The sequence below is a fragment of the Capsicum annuum genome, unplaced genomic scaffold (genome assembly GCF_002878395.1).
Source record: "Capsicum annuum cultivar UCD-10X-F1 unplaced genomic scaffold, UCD10Xv1.1 ctg999, whole genome shotgun sequence".
Lineage (NCBI taxonomy): Eukaryota > Viridiplantae > Streptophyta > Magnoliopsida > Solanales > Solanaceae > Capsicum > Capsicum annuum.
This window is the reverse complement of record NW_025896087.1, coordinates 214,013-230,770: the sequence shown is the minus strand read 5'-3', so window position 1 is coordinate 230,770 and position 16,758 is coordinate 214,013. Positions and strand designations below refer to the sequence as shown.

At 37.5% G+C, this 16,758-nt stretch overlaps 2 protein-coding genes across 2 annotated transcripts; one reads left to right on the top strand and one right to left on the bottom strand.

Moving 5' to 3' along the window:
• Nucleotides 1-678: 678 nt before the first annotated feature.
• Nucleotides 679-1,221, bottom strand: LOC124895855. Its single transcript, XM_047406258.1, has one exon. The coding sequence runs from the start codon at nt 1,219-1,221 to the stop codon at nt 679-681; it is 543 nt and encodes a 180-aa protein (XP_047262214.1).
• Nucleotides 1,222-7,518: 6,297 nt separating this feature from the next.
• Nucleotides 7,519-10,091, top strand: LOC124895854. Its single transcript, XM_047406257.1, has 4 exons — nt 7,519-7,594; nt 8,488-8,739; nt 9,652-9,774; nt 9,913-10,091. The coding sequence occupies exons 1-4, from the start codon at nt 7,519-7,521 to the stop codon at nt 10,089-10,091; spliced, it is 630 nt and encodes a 209-aa protein (XP_047262213.1).
• The last annotated feature ends 6,667 nt before the right edge of the window (nt 10,092-16,758 follow it).

Below are 16,758 nucleotides of genomic sequence, written 5' to 3'. Positions count from 1 at the left end.
AAAATCGCCTATAAAAACTAGCCACCCCATAGAAGCTTCTTGCTTCACCAATAGATTTTGGAGTTGGCCAATTCTTGATGGCATCTATCTTATATTCATCTACCTCGATTCCTCTTGAGATCACAACAAATACCAGGAAAACAACTTCGTTCATACCAAAAGAACATTTTCAAGATTAGCATACAACTTCTCTTTTCTAAGAACTTCAAACACATCACGCAAATGTAAGACATGTTCTTTACGGGATTTGCTATAAACTAGAACATTATCAAAGTATACCACAACAAACATCCCTAGGAACAATTTCATCACATGGTTCATCAACCGCATAAAGGTACTAGGAGAATTTGTGAGGACAAAAGGCATAAACAACCATTCATATAGACCAAACTTGGTCTTGAATGCGTTCTTTCACTCATCACCTAATTGCATTTAGATTTAGTAGTACCCTCTCTTGAGATCTATCTTAGAAAACATACAAGAACCATTCAGCTCATCAAGTATATCATCTAAATGGGAAATTGAGTGGCGATACTTTACCATTATTTTATTGATGGCTCGATAATCAACACGCATGCGCCATGTTCCATCTTTCTTTGGCCCTAGAAACACCAAAACTGCACATGGACTAATGCTTTCTTTGATGTATCCATTGTTGAGGAGTTCCTCAACTTACCTTTAGAGCTCTTTTGTGTCCTTTGGATTACTTTGGTAGGCCGGTTTGTTGGGTAATTGAGAACCCGACATAAAATTAATTTGATGCTCAATTGCCTGAAGTGGGGGTAATCCTTGGGGAAACTCCTTTGGGAACACATCTCCATAATCCTTCAAAACAAGGGAAATAGAATGGGGGATAGAAGAAGTAGAGTGGTTAGCATAAAAATCATGGGCTAGGAGGAGCATGGGTGTCTTCTCATCATGCTCTTTGAAAAGATCTTTGTTCCTAGACAACATCACCAAGGGACTCTTCTCTTTTAACCTTCCCTTCTCCTCTTCTTCATCACACTCCTCAATTTGGTCCTCCTTCTCACCTTGTTTCTTACCCTTCTCTTTCAATTCTCTTAATTTTTGGTAACCCTCATTCACTTGAGATGAAGAAAGAAGATGGTGAGTGAATTTCTGACCATTAAATGCAAAAGAGTACTGATTAGTCCTCCTATCATGCTTGCTTAAACGATCAGATTGCCATGGTCTTCTAAGAAAGAGATGACAACCTTGCATAGGTATCACATCACAATTCACCTATTCATGATAATTCCCAACTGAATCACCACTTGCCTATTCACCTTAAACTCACCACAATCATTTAACCATTGAAGCTTGTATGGTGTGGTATGTTTGGTCATGGGTAACTTCGAAAAATCAACCAAAGTTGCACTAGCCACATTAGAACAACTTTCGCTATCAATGATCAAAAAATATATATTTTTCTTTATAAGACAATTAGTATGGAATAGATTCTCCCTTTGACTAGACTCATCTATCTCCTTAATAATCATTGCACACCTCATAACAAAATTTGGAACCTCTTACTCTCCATCTTGAGGACAAGTATATTCATTATCCTCCTCTACTTGCTCATCTTCTTGGGATCCCTCTCCATTTTAGGATTTTTCATCATTCTCATCTTCTAATCCCACTTCTTCTCTAAGATAATACAATTTTCCTTCCTTAATAATCGCATTTCTCGGGTTGGTACATTCACCTGCCTTATGTCCCCACCCTTGGCATTTAAAACATTAAAAACCTTTAGGATTGAGAGTAGGATATTTGTTACCTTCATTCCTTAGAGGGTAGTTTGGATTGGTATTCTCTATGGGTTTTTTGTCATTGGACTTGTAGTCATTGATCTTGTTCCACCTTGATGATAATTTCTCTATCTCTTTACTTTTACTCCAAGTATTGGTAGATGAGTACCCTTTTGGTTTGTAAGTTGCCCTTTCTCTGATATCCCCTTCAATCTCCAAGGCTGCTTGGAAGATTTCTTCTATGGTATAAAACTTGTGGATAGTCATGCATGAGGAGATATCTTTGTTCAATACAACCTTAAAGCATATGATGTCATGATTCACGTTCTCTCAATGGTCGAGCTTTAAGATCAATTATTGGAATCATCATAATAGGCCATAACACTCTTGCTAACTTGCCTCAAGTTGTACAACTTTGCAAGCAGCTCATGTCTATACCACTTCGGAACATACCTTTGCCTCATGACTACCTTCAACGCATTCCATGGAGGGGGTTTTCCTTTATTCAACACATTTATAAATCTCTTGACATAATCCCATCATGTATTGATATACCCTTCAAAATGGGCTATGGCATAACAACTTTTCTTCTCTTCGGTGATATCATTAACTTGGAAGATCCTTTCACAAGAGGACTTCCATGAGAGATAAGCTTTAGGATCACTTTCTCCTTTGAAATTTGTAAGACTAAACTTGATTGAATAGATACCCACATCTAGATCCCTATTACCTTGTTTGTTCCATTGATCATAACCTTGAGGTCGGTTTACCAAGTTTCCTCTACCATTAAGTGCTGGACCAAATCTTTTTCTCCGACCTCCATAACCTCGTTGATCTATTGGTCTACATCTCATTTCCTCTACCAACATGTCAGCTACATCGAATGCTCTAAACTATGCTTATTTTTCTTTTCTTTCTTTCTCGTCTATTTGTATGGGTTGATTTTTGTTAAGGGGTGCTTGGAATGAGGGCATTCTGTTAAGTGGTGGTTGGTGTATTTAGGTTCTAGATTCATAATATTGTATTTGGTTGAATTAATATTGGAGTGGTCTAAAGGTATTTTGGTTTTGTGGATACGTAGTGGCTTGAGGAATGGAATCATGTGCTTGTATTGGTGGATTGATCATTTGGAGGCAGTTTTCCGAGGAAATATGAACCGACGAATTTAGAGCATGCCCACTAGTTGAAGCATTGAAGTGTTGAGGTATGGATAAGGATATGTTTTATCGACCTTCTACGATATCCACTGTTCTACTAATGAAGGATTCACTCCCTTCAAGAGAATACACTTTAAGATCTAGTGAGTTTATCTTAGCACCCGTAGAATCAATTTTACGATTGAGAGTTTCAATGGCCATTAAGATAGCATTTGTTGAGTGGTTATCCATTATTTTCAAAGTTTTGCCTTCCGTAGCCATTTTCTTATGAAGAAAGACACTAAAAAACAACAAACATGTTATCATTAGAGAAATTAACCTTACAAACTCTTCACTCCTTTGTTTAACTCACACTTGGATCACAAATGTTGAAAGATGGTTTATACTTCGTGTGGTAGTTGAGGTGTCAAGTTCTACTCTTGATCGGATTGGATTCTAGTTTGATGGACTCAAATAAATATATGAGCACTTGGATCAATAATTATAAATTCTATTAAAAAGAGAAAAGCTTGAAATAAATGAGACGATGAATGAAATGGGACTCAAGAACTAATCATCCAACTTAGTAGGTGGATTACTAGTTGTTGATAGTTTTAATAATCAAGAGTTGAATTTATGAATCAAATAATGAAACTAAGGAATAAAACTTGAGTAAATTGGAGTTTAGAAGTGTTAGAATGCATTTGGAACTTGAATTGGACGTTGGGAAGTCTTGACATACGTTTGGGAGGTGTCACACACCTTGAGCGCACCTATATAGCACTTTCAGCGCAGGTGGGGAAGGCTGCACATTGTTTTGAGCTATGAAAGCAGTTCCAACGCACCTCCAGTGCAGGTTGGATGCAGGAGAGACCCTAGACACTTCCTTGAGGTGCGGAACCAGGCTGGGAGCAGCTGTATCCACCTTAGACGCAGGTCAAGGGAAAGTTGGCCGCCACTTGCTTGTTCCAAGGCCAAAAATGCCCTTCTTGATGCCCTTTGTGTAATTTTCTCTTTGAATATTCTTGAAATATTTTTAGATGCTCAAACAAAAACACACTTTAAATCTTTTTATTCCTACTTTTTGGATCAAACACCTTCTTTTGGATGAATTTCAATATGAATATAACAATCTCCTCAAGAACATACCAAGAACACTAAGAACATCAATCTTTCTAACTTTATCTCCGGAGCTTGGAATGAGTTCAAAATTTGAACGTAGGTACTTTTTATCCTTCTAAAATCATTCCAAACATCAATTTATCCAAATTATTCATCAAAATCTTCATCTTTTCAATTCACCTCAAATGTCTTCAACCCAAGCTCCCAACAAGGATAGAACTCTCAAATAAGCTCCGATTTAACTCAAATTTGGTTTATAAACTCGTATAGTATTAGGGAATGCAAATGTAACACTAGAAACACCAGAAAACACAAAAATCAAAAAATTAATATATGACCTAAGATCTAAAACGTGAATAGTAACTTGTTTTTGTGATTTTCAATTTTTTGAGATGACTAGATCTAAGATTGACTTTGTAGGAACAAAATCAAACTCAGCTCTGATACCAAATAATACGGAATCAAATTATGAAAACTAAAGACGAAAAAAAAGTAAAGATAATCGATAAAACAGACAATTAGACACAAGAAAAGAAGTAACCAAGAATAAAAGAGTATGTCAAACTCTAATACCCTCAGTTACAATCTAATCGAACACCTAATACCTACGGTGACCAAGAGGGAGATGAACGCCCTGTAAACCAATGTTTCTAAACCAAAGTTCAATAAATGTTTTCCAATAGTCTCACTCAATGGAGAAGAATTCCTCAATTCCTCAATAATCAAGCAAAACTAAGAGAATGAGCTAGCCTCAAAAGTATTTATAGCTTATGCTAATTATTATAATTTTAGGGCCCAAAAGTTAGCCAATTACAAGATAAGTTCCACTAGGGGCTGTTTTTATTTGCTCTTGAAATGCAAGAGTGGATCAAAAGAGTATCCAATGCGCCTTGGGTGCAAGTCCTTTTCAGGGGGTTTTCTAGCCCCGTTTTTCCTTCACTTGCCTCCTCCAATGAACCTTGTACCAATGTGAGTGCGTTCATAAAAAAATAACACCCTCTTGATGGTAAGGATGCTTCTTCAAGTACCTCCCACTTCATGAACTATCCTTGAATCCTTTGAATCTCCCAGGCTTAACTTCTAGTGAATGGCGTGGAGCCAATCCGGATTGTATCATATCGTTAAGTAGTTTGGATAAAAATATCACTTATAAAAGTAGATTGAAATTATGTAATATTATCAATATTAATTAAATTATCATAGATGTCTTGTTCTGATCATTTATTAAATACTATTTAGTATTATGTGTACAACTATATTATGTCGCACATCTTGCACCAAGACCTCGCTGATTCTTCATTACTTACATTACAGTAGGTCGAAAAAATTATGCGAGGGATCTATTCATCCTACTGCATTAGTGTATCCGAAGAAGGTTGAGTAGACATGGGACATTTTGTATGACCACCCCCATGACCATATCATACACTATATAAGTAGGGTTATATGACATTATCAAAATACGTAAGATCCTATTTGACCAAAAACCAGTAATTGTTATGGACTTGAGGTGGAGGCCAGATACTCACACATTCGACCTACCCTTAAGAGGTAACTTTCACGCTACAGGATATGGATGTGTTGGTTGCACTATACATAGTCGGAGATCCAATTATATGTACCGATGAAAGGGATCATAATTTAGATTGGCATATGATGTTATGATATTACACTGGCTTGGAGGTTGAACTAGACACCATTAATGGGAATGATTGTATTTCTACTATAACAGTTCTGGATTATCTTCAACAATATCTTTTTCTTCATTCCATATAGTCAAGACTTTAGAGAGTAGGGTTTATAGCACCGCTCGACTGTATATGTGTTTCTTTTGGGAGGGATGCTATGCATAAATACATCTGACAGTATTTTGAGTTTGAGGTACTTATATTTACATAAGGACCTCAACAAAAAAGGAGACTATAGCTGGGGAACACTGTTCTAGCATACTTTATAGGTCTCTTTGTCGGATATTCATGTGAACGAAGGAGCTAGAAGGATTTTTTCCTCTTCTTCAGGTAACCTTTCTTATTATCTAAATTCAATTCGATTAGTTATTCTTTTTATTAAAAATAATTTTGATGTAATCATTAGATATGGATTTGAGAGAGGATTCGGTCCTTCTGGATAGAGTCGATTGAGAAGATAGACTAGTTAGTGCTACTATATGCTAGGTGTTGGTGTAATATACCATAAATTACAATAAATAATTACAGTTGAAAATAAAAGGAACAAAAGTGAATAAAATAAAATAATCTTCTTCTTGACTGAGGCACGGATATCTCACTTTCTTTAAGGAGATACAAGCCCACTGGGGCATAATCTACACCGATTCAGCAATATATCTCGTGACTTGTCCCCTCCAGGATACAACAACTGATAAACGATGTATAACTCAAACAACTCTGGATTAGTTGAAGAGTCCAAAGCCGCACCATAAGAACACCTTCCTTAAACATATATTTACTGCTTTGTATAGTGAATATAGTTAAAGACTTAGAATATTTTCTCTATCTCAACTCTTTCTTTCACTAATATAATAACTCTCATTTGTAAAGTGAATATAGTTGTAGACTTAGTATATTTTCTTTGTCTTAACTCTCTCTTTCACTACTACACACTATAATCTTTTTCACACTTATCATATTTCCTAGTCCATGCAATAACATGCAAGACCACCTCTATTTATAGGTGAGGCACTTAAGAAAATGCCAAACCATGCTAAATTTATAAAGGAATTGCTAACAAAGAAGCAGAAGGTAAGCTGTCAGTTGGTGGACAACATCTACCACAGTAGCGCTGTTTCTTCACAATCCTTAGTGCAGAAAAAGCCTGACCCTAGAGCATTTACCATACCGTACATAGTTGGGTCCATGAAGTTTACCAAAGCTTTATGTGACTTAGGAGCAAGTATTAATCTAATGCCCCTTGATATCTACCAGAAGCTTGGACTGGGGGAACCTACCTCCAAAATGATGTGTCTTGTCATGGTAGATAGGTCAGTGAAACGACCAATTGGTATATTACACAATGTGCCGGTGAAAGTGGAAGACTTTATTCTGCCTGTAGACTTCGTGATATTGGATTGTGATGTTGATTTTAAGGTAGACATCATCTTGGGTAGACCATTATTAGCCACGGGAAGAGTGTTGGTTGATATGAGCTCAATGAGCTAAAGTTCAGGTATGGAAAAAGAGAGGCCAGATTTAAAATGCATCCTCCTATGAAGTAGTTGAAGGAGATGAATACTTCTCGATCGTTGATGTATTCCAGGAAGATGGTAATGAGGTGGTGATTCAGAATCTTGACCAAGTCTGAGTAGTCGAGATAACCCAGTCATGCCATGAAATTAAATCAGGCGCTATTTGGGAGGCAACCCAATATTTTAATTTTATTGCACTTGTGTTTTTAATATTTGTAGCTAAGAGTCGTACAAAGGAGGTGAACTAGTTTCAGTCAACTTGAGGAGGATTGACATCAATTTTGACAGGTTGTCACAAGTATGACAAACCATGAGAAATAGCGTCAAAATACTCAAGTCAAAGCCCTATTCTATTAAGGCTGACAACAATTTTGAAGTGCTGTCAGGTATTTGACGCGCCGTTAAAAATGTCGTAAAGCCTAGCTTAAAAATTTTGGGCTAACCCAGCCCAGTCACAGCTGTTCACATTCCCACGTACCATAGGTCTTTTCCTATTAGTTTTAATTTTCTTTCCTTAGAGAGTTATTTCCCTTGCTTTGTCAAGTTTAATCCCTTCTGAGTCAAAATTTTAAGACTTTCCTTGTTGAAGCCTGAGAGTTAAGCCAAGAAATCTTCTACCTCTCTTATCTCATTCTTCTCTCACTCATAAGTCTAAGTGCTTAGAGTACATCAGCTAAAGTTTCAACATCCAAGTATAAGAAAAACTTCAACTTTATCTTTCTTTGGATCAATTGTGAACTACAAGAAACCTTGGTTTCAAAAGAGTGAGCTAAACCCATTAACATGCTTCAAGCCCCTTCAAAAATGAGGGTTTGTAGGGGTATGCAGTATAATTTCGTGGAAATCTCACTAAAGAACATGACCTAAGTTGAAATTGAGAATAATGATAGAAGAAAAATCAAGTAAAAGAAGTTAGAAATTGTAATGTTGTCTGACGACAATTTTTATGGCCTTGCACCTGTGTGACAGCCATTCAAAAATGCAATCAAAAGCTGAGAAATTTTTTAGATTCTGAATAAGGTTGACAATGCTTTTAAGCACTGTCACACCTTTGACGACAAATCAGAAAGGCCGTCAAACCTTGGAACTAAAAATAGTGTTGATGTTTAATTGAGGTCATCCTTCTTCTTTTCTTGTTTGATTATAAGTACCAATTAAGGATTTCTACGTTGTACAGAACTGAGCATGACATCCAAGAGGAAGAATCCAACCACACCAAAGAAAGCAGCTATAGATAATGTGCCTTTATAACTTGTCAATGAGGGCTCTGATTATAAAGATGAGGAGCCTTTGCTCAGATGGAAAAGAAAGAGGACTAGTCCAAAGACTCCACCTCCACCTAAGCCTACTGAGGTGGAGGATACTGATGATAATGAGGTGACAACCTCATCTGAGAAAGCTTCGGAGGAACAAGGATCAGAACACACTGAGCAGAGGTCTGAGAGTACTAAACCAGCAGTCAAAACTAAAGATTTTGAGAGGCTTGCAACTGAAGAAACTGAGTCTGAATCACCATCTTCGGATCACCAAGGTGATAAGGATTATTTAGTACAGGGAAATTCGGTGAAATAAGAAAACCCCGAGGTTAGTAACAATGTGAGATGGCGAATCCATGGGGCTAAAATGATTTATTTGGATAGACTTTGTAGAACAGATCGATGAAATGCCAGAAGGCCAATTCTAGAGGAGAAGAAGATTATCACTACAGGGTTGATCAGATGCCCTGAGGTTATGCATAAACTCTAGGAGTATGGTCTGGAGTGGACTACTAGGGGAAGCAATATTTACTGTCCTTCGTTTGTCCAGCATTTCTGCGTGAAGTAACAGGCTACGATGGAAAATATATGCAAAGAAGGGGATAAAACTTTAGTATAAGCCTCTCCTGACCAAAGTTGTAGTACGTGGAGTGGGGTGGATGTATCAGTTGCCACCATAAATAGGTTTCTTCATGGGCCAGCCTTCGTCCCATGAGCTACCTCACCTATATTCTATGCCCGATTGAAGCATCGAGAAAATCAGCACAAGTGGCTAGCGACACTCATAGCAGATGGGGAACTGGAATGGTTGATAATCCAGCAGAAAAGATTTCCAAAGCATCTCTAAATTCAGAGGCAAGTATTTTGGGGGGGGGGGGGTTTAATACGGATTCATCTGATACTCACCAAGGGCGACAACATATTAGGGGATGATCGAGCAATATTGGTTGCAAGCTTGACAGATAAAACCCCCTTGGATTTTGGAGAAATTATAGCAGAATAGATCAAGATTTGACTCGCAAGAGCTGATGCTACATATCTATTCTCATGCCTGATTACTAGGTTGTGTGAAGCAGCTCATATTTCTGAGATTTTAGGTATTAATGATGAGATGCATGCCAAGAAGACTCACAACCCTGTCAGCAAAAATGAAATTCGGCCAGGCTTGCGACTTTATTAAAATGTAGGGTGTGCAACAGATCCTCCAGTCACTGAGACTGTTTCAGCACCAGATGTTGGGGTGCAAAGCCCCGAAACTGTATCACCACCACCACCAGCACATTCAGCTCAGGAAGGTTCAGTGCCTCAAAGTGAGCTGACTGCTTCAGTTTCTCTAACAGTAAGAAGGTTGGAATTTTAGCCAATTGATATTATGAAGGTGGCCAGGCTAGCAAATTGGTGCGAGATACAACTACTGGCCTTCACCAAATAATTTGCTGCTGCTGTAGACAAAAGATTTAAAGCTGTACTCGATCCTACACTAGAACCTTTCATGACTTTGCCAGTGCGGGTAGCAGATCTTGAGAACAGATTCAATACTCGGGCAAGAGAGATGATAGATACTGATATTGCTACTTTTAGGGATGCATTGTACAAGGTGAAGGCTGAGGTTGGGATATTGCAGTAACACCAAATTATGGTGCCAACAGGATCAACTATACATGATGTTGAGGAAGACATTCCTATAAATGATCTTACTACGAACTCCTCAAAGAAAAAGAAGAAAAAGGGGGAAATGAAAGGCAAAAACAAAAGAGATGAGCCTGATAGTGAAGAAGAGAGAAAGACTAAAAAGAAAGCAAATAAGAAGGCAGAGAAGGAGAACTTGAAAAGGGCAATACTGGAGTTTATGGCTGAAATAGAGAAATGGGAAGCAACCATCAGAGCTAGAGCTGCAGGTGCTTTATCGAGCCAGGCTCCAGCTACTACAAAGGCAGATGTTATGAGTGGGGAAAAGATAGCTGATGATGTGATGGCAGGGTCGGAGACCTAGAATCCACAGGCTTGACTGATTTTAGGTATATTCTAACCCTTGGTGCTTTTTATTTCTTGATTTTAAGTTAAGGGTATAGGGAAACTGTTGTTGTAACACATTCGGTGGATAATTAGGAGTAGTGCAAATACTTGAGGTAGTTAGCTCGTTTAGTGAATTTTGAGTACGTCTCCAGTGGTCTGATATGTTGTGAACTGTGTGAAGTGCTTCTAGTGTGACCACTATGTATCTATTTATGGTACTAGTGTGGTAAATAGATAACCTGTAGAGAACAAATGCATGAAACAGAGGAGTAGTGATATGCTATATACTTGTGTGCCATATGCATGTAAGGTCTTACTCAGTTCCCATTGTGCGTTAAATCTAAAACTTGCTCAGTTCGTCGTGTCATAGTCATAGGATAGGCATTTAGCAACGGATCATAGGCCATTTTTTCATGTTAACCCATATTAGCTTAAATGACCATCCAAGTGTGAACAATATCCCTTGATTCTTTTTTTTGAGCCTAAATAGCCTAATTCTTTCTTGTACACCTTTCATATTCCTATTATATCACAATGAACATGTTTTGGCCCTGGTTCTCCTTGGACATTGTGCACCTTGACTTTGGCAAATAGCCTAAGTTGAGGGTGGCTACTATAGGGGTGCTTGATGCATTATGAGTATGAAGAGAGGGAAAATAAAGAAAATGAATAACAAGTTAGGTATAGTGAAAAAGTATATAGAAAAGAGAAAAATGAATAAGTTGATCTAATGCGTGAACAGAGAACACCCATCTTGAGACTACTTGACAAATAGAAGAGGGAAGAAAAGAAGGTCAAAAGTTTAAACCCCGTGAGTTAATGTAGTACCAAGGAGGTATAGTCACTATGAAATACCCTTGAATGTCATACTAGCCCCTAGCCTACGTTACAAACTTAGAAAATACCTATAGTGATGCTAACTGACTTATCTGAAGACTTCAGTACTGACTATAAGGGCAAGCCTATGGCATTAGATGCGCAATGTTAGAACTTTGTTCTGAGAGTGAGTCTTACGTTCATCCCTATGTTAATACATGTAAATCTAAGTGAAAAAGAGATTTCTTTATGGTGAGGGCACACCAGGTATGTTGTTATTAACTACTTTGTTCGGAGAATGTAATTTAGGTATGTGATAGGTTATTATTGCTGAGATTTTTGCCATATATAGATGCTTGTGAGTTACATAGTTGTTTTCAAATATTAGACACAGTTTATTTTATTTTGATTAATCATGGAGATGGTGCATGTATTCTGAACTGATAAGAGTAGTTAGCTGCCGAATTGTACTTTGTTTATTCCTAGTTATGTTTTGGTTGCTTGAGGACAAACAATTATTTAAGTTTAGGGTGTTGATGTGTGAGTCAATGCTAACATATTTGATGCTTTTAACTCTGAATAATTGTGAAGTCTTAAGCAAATTTTGTACTTTTTGATCATTTTTTGTATGTTAATGCAGATATAAGTATCGGGGAAGAAACCAAAGGAAAGAAGAATAAAACAGTTTAAAGCTGGTGGAAATAAGCTGAAATATATCTGACGATCATTTTGAAGTACCATCATACATGGGACAGGCTATCAAAGTCACCTTCAAGATTAGACAGAATTTGAGAAGATTAGATGAAATGTGACAATGATTCGGAAGGGCCGTCAAATATTTGTGATCTCGTTAAATCACCGTCAACCAGAGGGCAGAGTATGCTAATTTTTAGTGAAATGTGATGCTAGTTTGCAAGCTCCATCAAGATCTTTGAAACTCCATCAGGATTACCATCTGAAGAGTCAGATGATAACAATTCATTGGAATCTTTGACGACATCTGGCATATGTCGTCAGGTGTCTGACGCAATGTCAAAAGCATCGTCGTCTAATTCAAAGAGAAAACTAAAACTTTAATTTTGTTTCATTTATTAGGTTTGACTATTTAAAGACTTGTTTTAGGGTTTTTAGGAATTAGTCATTATCTAGGAGACATTAACTCTGAGAAGAGAGGGACGTATATTGCTCTCTTTCATTAATTATTCTTCTTGTTTCTTATCAACAATTTTTAGTCTTCCACCTTGTGATTAAATTGAAGATACTACTTGTTGTTTTTCATCCATTCGTAAGTTGATCCTTATCATCATGAATTCAACTTGTTATTTCGTTCATTAAATAATGAGTGGCTAATTCTATTAGCCAGAGTTCTGGGATCCATGAATTAGGGTTTAATATGATGCTAGGTGTGTAATGGATTCCAAGAGTAGTAGAACATCTTGTAATTCTGTTGTTTTAACTGAAATCTAGTGGTTGCAAATATTGGATTATGCCTTAGGTTTTATTTGCTTCTAACGGAGAAATAGACTAGAGGTCATGAATTATCAACAGGGACTCAGAAGCTACAGACCTTTTGTTTAATGATTGATACCATAACTGGATTAATCTACTTGAGATAACATCCTTTTGGAAATTGATAAGTTATCTAAGTTTGAGAGAATTAGATAATAAATTGTCTGGTAAGGTCGAAAGATAAGTCAGAAAGTATCATAGTCAAGGATAGTCTGTTGTTCTACATACTTCAAGAATCCCAATCATTGCCTAGTATCTGTCAACTCCCAAAATCCAGGGTGAACATAACTCTAGTTTCCTATTTATCTTGATTACAAACACTGAAGTATTGAAAGTGACATTTGACTTTCTGTGAAACTTAAACCCCCATCCTTCGAAAATAGTAAACTATCAGTAAAGCATTTCGTAAACAAATCGAAGTTCAAACCCTATTACCTGTGGGATTCGACCCTAACCTAGTTGGGTTTTATATTGACAATGATCTCTTACACCCATTCAAAAGTGTAATTTGAGCGTTATCAAAAAATGGCGCCGTTGCAGGGGAATACGATTGTAGACTAGAAGTTTGTATGAAAAAATTTGTTGATAGTTAAGTTTCCTTGATTTATTTTTATCTATTGTTTTCTTTTATTATAGGTACTATGTTGTTTATGTCAAACACAAGAAGTTCTGGAGAACCACTATTACCAATCAATCCAAAACCTCAACTGATAGGAAGAATGACTAAACAATAGGAAGCACATCACCAGAACCCTGATGATAAAGACTTGGGTGATAAGGAATTGCTGAATCCTCAAAACCTAAGGGGACCTAAATAAGTTGCTGCACCAGTACAACAAAACATCAACAGAAATCATCCAGTCCAAGGAAGATATGGGCAACAACCTATGCAATATGAGGTTGATGAAGATGATGAAGGAATAGATAGAGCTGGTGCAACGGGTGCTATCAGTCCTCCACTGTTGGCACCAGGTGCAAAATTCAGCATAACAAGTACCATGATCCAACTCCTGCATCTGAAAAGATTATTTAGAGGCTTGTCTGGTGATGATCTGGACATGTATTTGGTGAACTTCATCATCATTTGCAAATCCTTTGACAATCTGGGAGTGAGCCAAAATACGATTAGGTTGAGATTATTTCCTTTGTCTCTATTTGGGGAGGCAATAATGTGGTTGAATGAGTTAAAGCCTGATTTTATAACCAACTGGAGACAGTTAAAAGATGTGTTCCTAGAATAGTTCTTTCCACCCTCTAGAAGAGTACAGTTGAGGGATGAAATTAGCAACTTCAGACAGCTCCCGATTGAAGCACTGCACAAAACTTGGGAAATATTTAAGAAGAAACTTGAACAATGTCCGAACCATAATATAATGGAATTTCACTTGATGGATACCTTGTATAGATCTTTTAACTCTGTGACAAAGCCTATTGTTGACAATGCTACAGGTGGTTCGTTTATTGACCTCTCTTTTCTAGATGCTTTTGACATGCTTAATAGAATAACCAAGCAGAGTCGGGCTTGGAACTCTAGGGATTCTGTAGTGGATAGCCCGACTATTGCTAGTGGTATTATTGTGGAGCAGCGTAGAAGGGATGAGGAGTGAGATCAAGATATGACCCACTTGAAGACACAGATGGACTTGCTGGCCAAGTACTTGCTATCTGGAAAAACTAAAATTGTTAAAGCTATGGAATCTCAGGGTACTATGTCTACAAGTGTTGATTCTAAGGCAAACTATGTGAGTAATCGGGGGGGTTTCCGAGGCAATAGCCAAGGGAACCAAGGTCGGACTTTCTATGATAAACCTGATTATAAAGATAGGGATCAGGGATATTTGAAAAATAATAATGACAGGAGTGGTTTGTATATTCCTCTTGGAAGTCAGGATTCTGCGATGACTAGTTCTAGCAAAATGTCCATGGAGGAGATGATGAAAAAGCTGTTGAAGGGAGTTGAAGCTACCAACTCAGGGGTAGCTACTATGAAAAGTGAATTTTCTACCCTCAATCAGTTGGTTAGCTCATACTCTACTTTTATTAATCAGTTGGAGCAATAGATAAGCCAACTGTCGGTTACTCTGAACCAGAGAAAAGCTGGTACTTTACCTAGTGATACGGTTCAAAACTCACGGACTGATGGCTCTTGTTTAGTTATTACTACTCGGAGTGGAAAGATATTATCTGGCCCTTTTATGGGCAAAGCCGTAGAGAAGGAGGTAATTGTTGATGAATCAGAAGGAAGCAATCCAGTAGAGTCTGAGAAGATGGATGGTTTTGTTGATATTTCAGAGAAAGAAGATGAAAAGAAAGGGGAAGTGGTATTGAAAGAAATCCCAAGATCACCACCTCCCTTTCCTCAGAGATCGAAGAATAAAGAAGACAACAAAAAATTTAGCAAGTTCATGGCAATAATGAAACAACTGACAGTGAATGTGCCATTGATGGAGGCACTTGAGTAAATGCCAAACTATGCTTAATTTATGAAGAAATTGCTAACAAAGAAGCAGAAGGTAAGCTATGAGCTGGTGGACAACATCCACCATTGTAGCGCTGTTTCTTCACAATCCTTAGTGCAGAAAAAGCCTGACCCTGGAGCATTTACCATAGAGTGCACAGTTGGGTCCATGAAGTTTACCAAAGCTTTATGTGACTTAGGAGCAAGTATTAATCTAATTCCCCTTGATATCTATAAGAAGTTTGGACTGGGAGAACCTACCCCCATAACGATGCGTCTTGTGATGGCAGATAGGTCGGTGAAACGACCAGTTGGTATATTCCAAGATGTGCCGGTGAAGGTGGATGGCTTTATTCTTCTTGCAAACTTCGTGATATTGGATTGTGATGTTGATTTTGAGGTACCCATCATCTTGGGTAGACCATTATTAGCCACGAGAAGAGTGTTGGTTGATATGGAACTCAATGAGCTAAAGTTCAGGTATGGAAAAAGAGAGGCTAGATTTAAAATGCATCCTCCTATAAAGCAGTTGGAGGAGATGAATATCTTTTTGGTAGTCGATATATTCCAAGAATATGGTAATGAGGTAGTGATCTAGCATCTTGACCAAGTCTGAGTAGTCGAGATAACCCAATTATGCCGTGACATCAAATTAGGTGCTATTTGGGAGGCAACCCAAGGTTTTAATTTTATTGAATTTATGTTTTTATATTTGTAGCTAAGAGTCGTATAAAGGAGGTGAGCTGGTTTCAGTCAACTTGAGGTGGATTGACGTCAATTTTGACAGGCTTTCACAAGTATGACAAGCCGTTAGAAATAGCATATAAATACTCAACTCAAAGCCCTATTTTGTTAAGGCTGACGATAATTTTGAAGCCCGTCAGGTATCTAACGCTTCGACAAAAATATCGTCAAATGAGTTGAGCCCATCTTAAAAATTTTAGGCTAACCCAGCCCAGTCACAGATGTTCACATTCCCGCATACCATAGGTCTTTTCCTATTAGTTTTAATTTTCTTTCCTTAGAGAGTGATTTCCCTTCCTTTTCCAAATTTAATCCTTTATAAGGCAAAATTTTAAGACTTTCCTTTTTGAAGCCTGAGAGTTAAGCCAAGAAATCTTTTCCCTCTCTTATCTCATTTTTCTCTCACTCACAAGTCTAGGTACTCATAGTACATTAGCTAAGTGTCGACATCCAGGTATGAGAAAAAGTTCAACTTCATCTTTCTTTGGATCAATTGTAAACTACAAGAAACCTTGGTTTCAAAGGAGTGATTTGAACCCATTAACATGCTTCAAACCCCTTCAAAAATAAGGGTTTGTAGGGGTATGCGGTATAATTTCATGAAAATCTCAGTAAAGAACATGATCTAAGTTGAAATTAAGAATAATGGTAGAAGAAAAATCAAGTAATAAGAAGTTAGAAATTATAATGTTGTCTGATGGCAATTTTCATGGCCTTGCACCTATGTGACGGCCATTCAAAAATGCCGTCA

Bases quoted from the DNA above. Each gene is read 5' to 3' on its own strand.
- LOC124895855 (XM_047406258.1), bottom strand. From the start codon at position 1,221: ATGCAAGGTTGTCATCTCTTTCTTAGAAGACCATGGCAATCTGATCGT.
- LOC124895854 (XM_047406257.1), top strand. From the start codon at position 7,519: ATGAGAAATAGCGTCAAAATACTCAAGTCAAAGCCCTATTCTATTAAG. The intron at 7,595-8,487 runs GTATTTGACGCG...CTGATTATAAAG, and splicing joins CAATTTTGAAGTGCTGTCAG to ATGAGGAGCCTTTGCTCAGA. The intron at 9,775-9,912 runs GTGAGCTGACTG...CTGCTGCTGTAG, and splicing joins GGAAGGTTCAGTGCCTCAAA to ACAAAAGATTTAAAGCTGTA.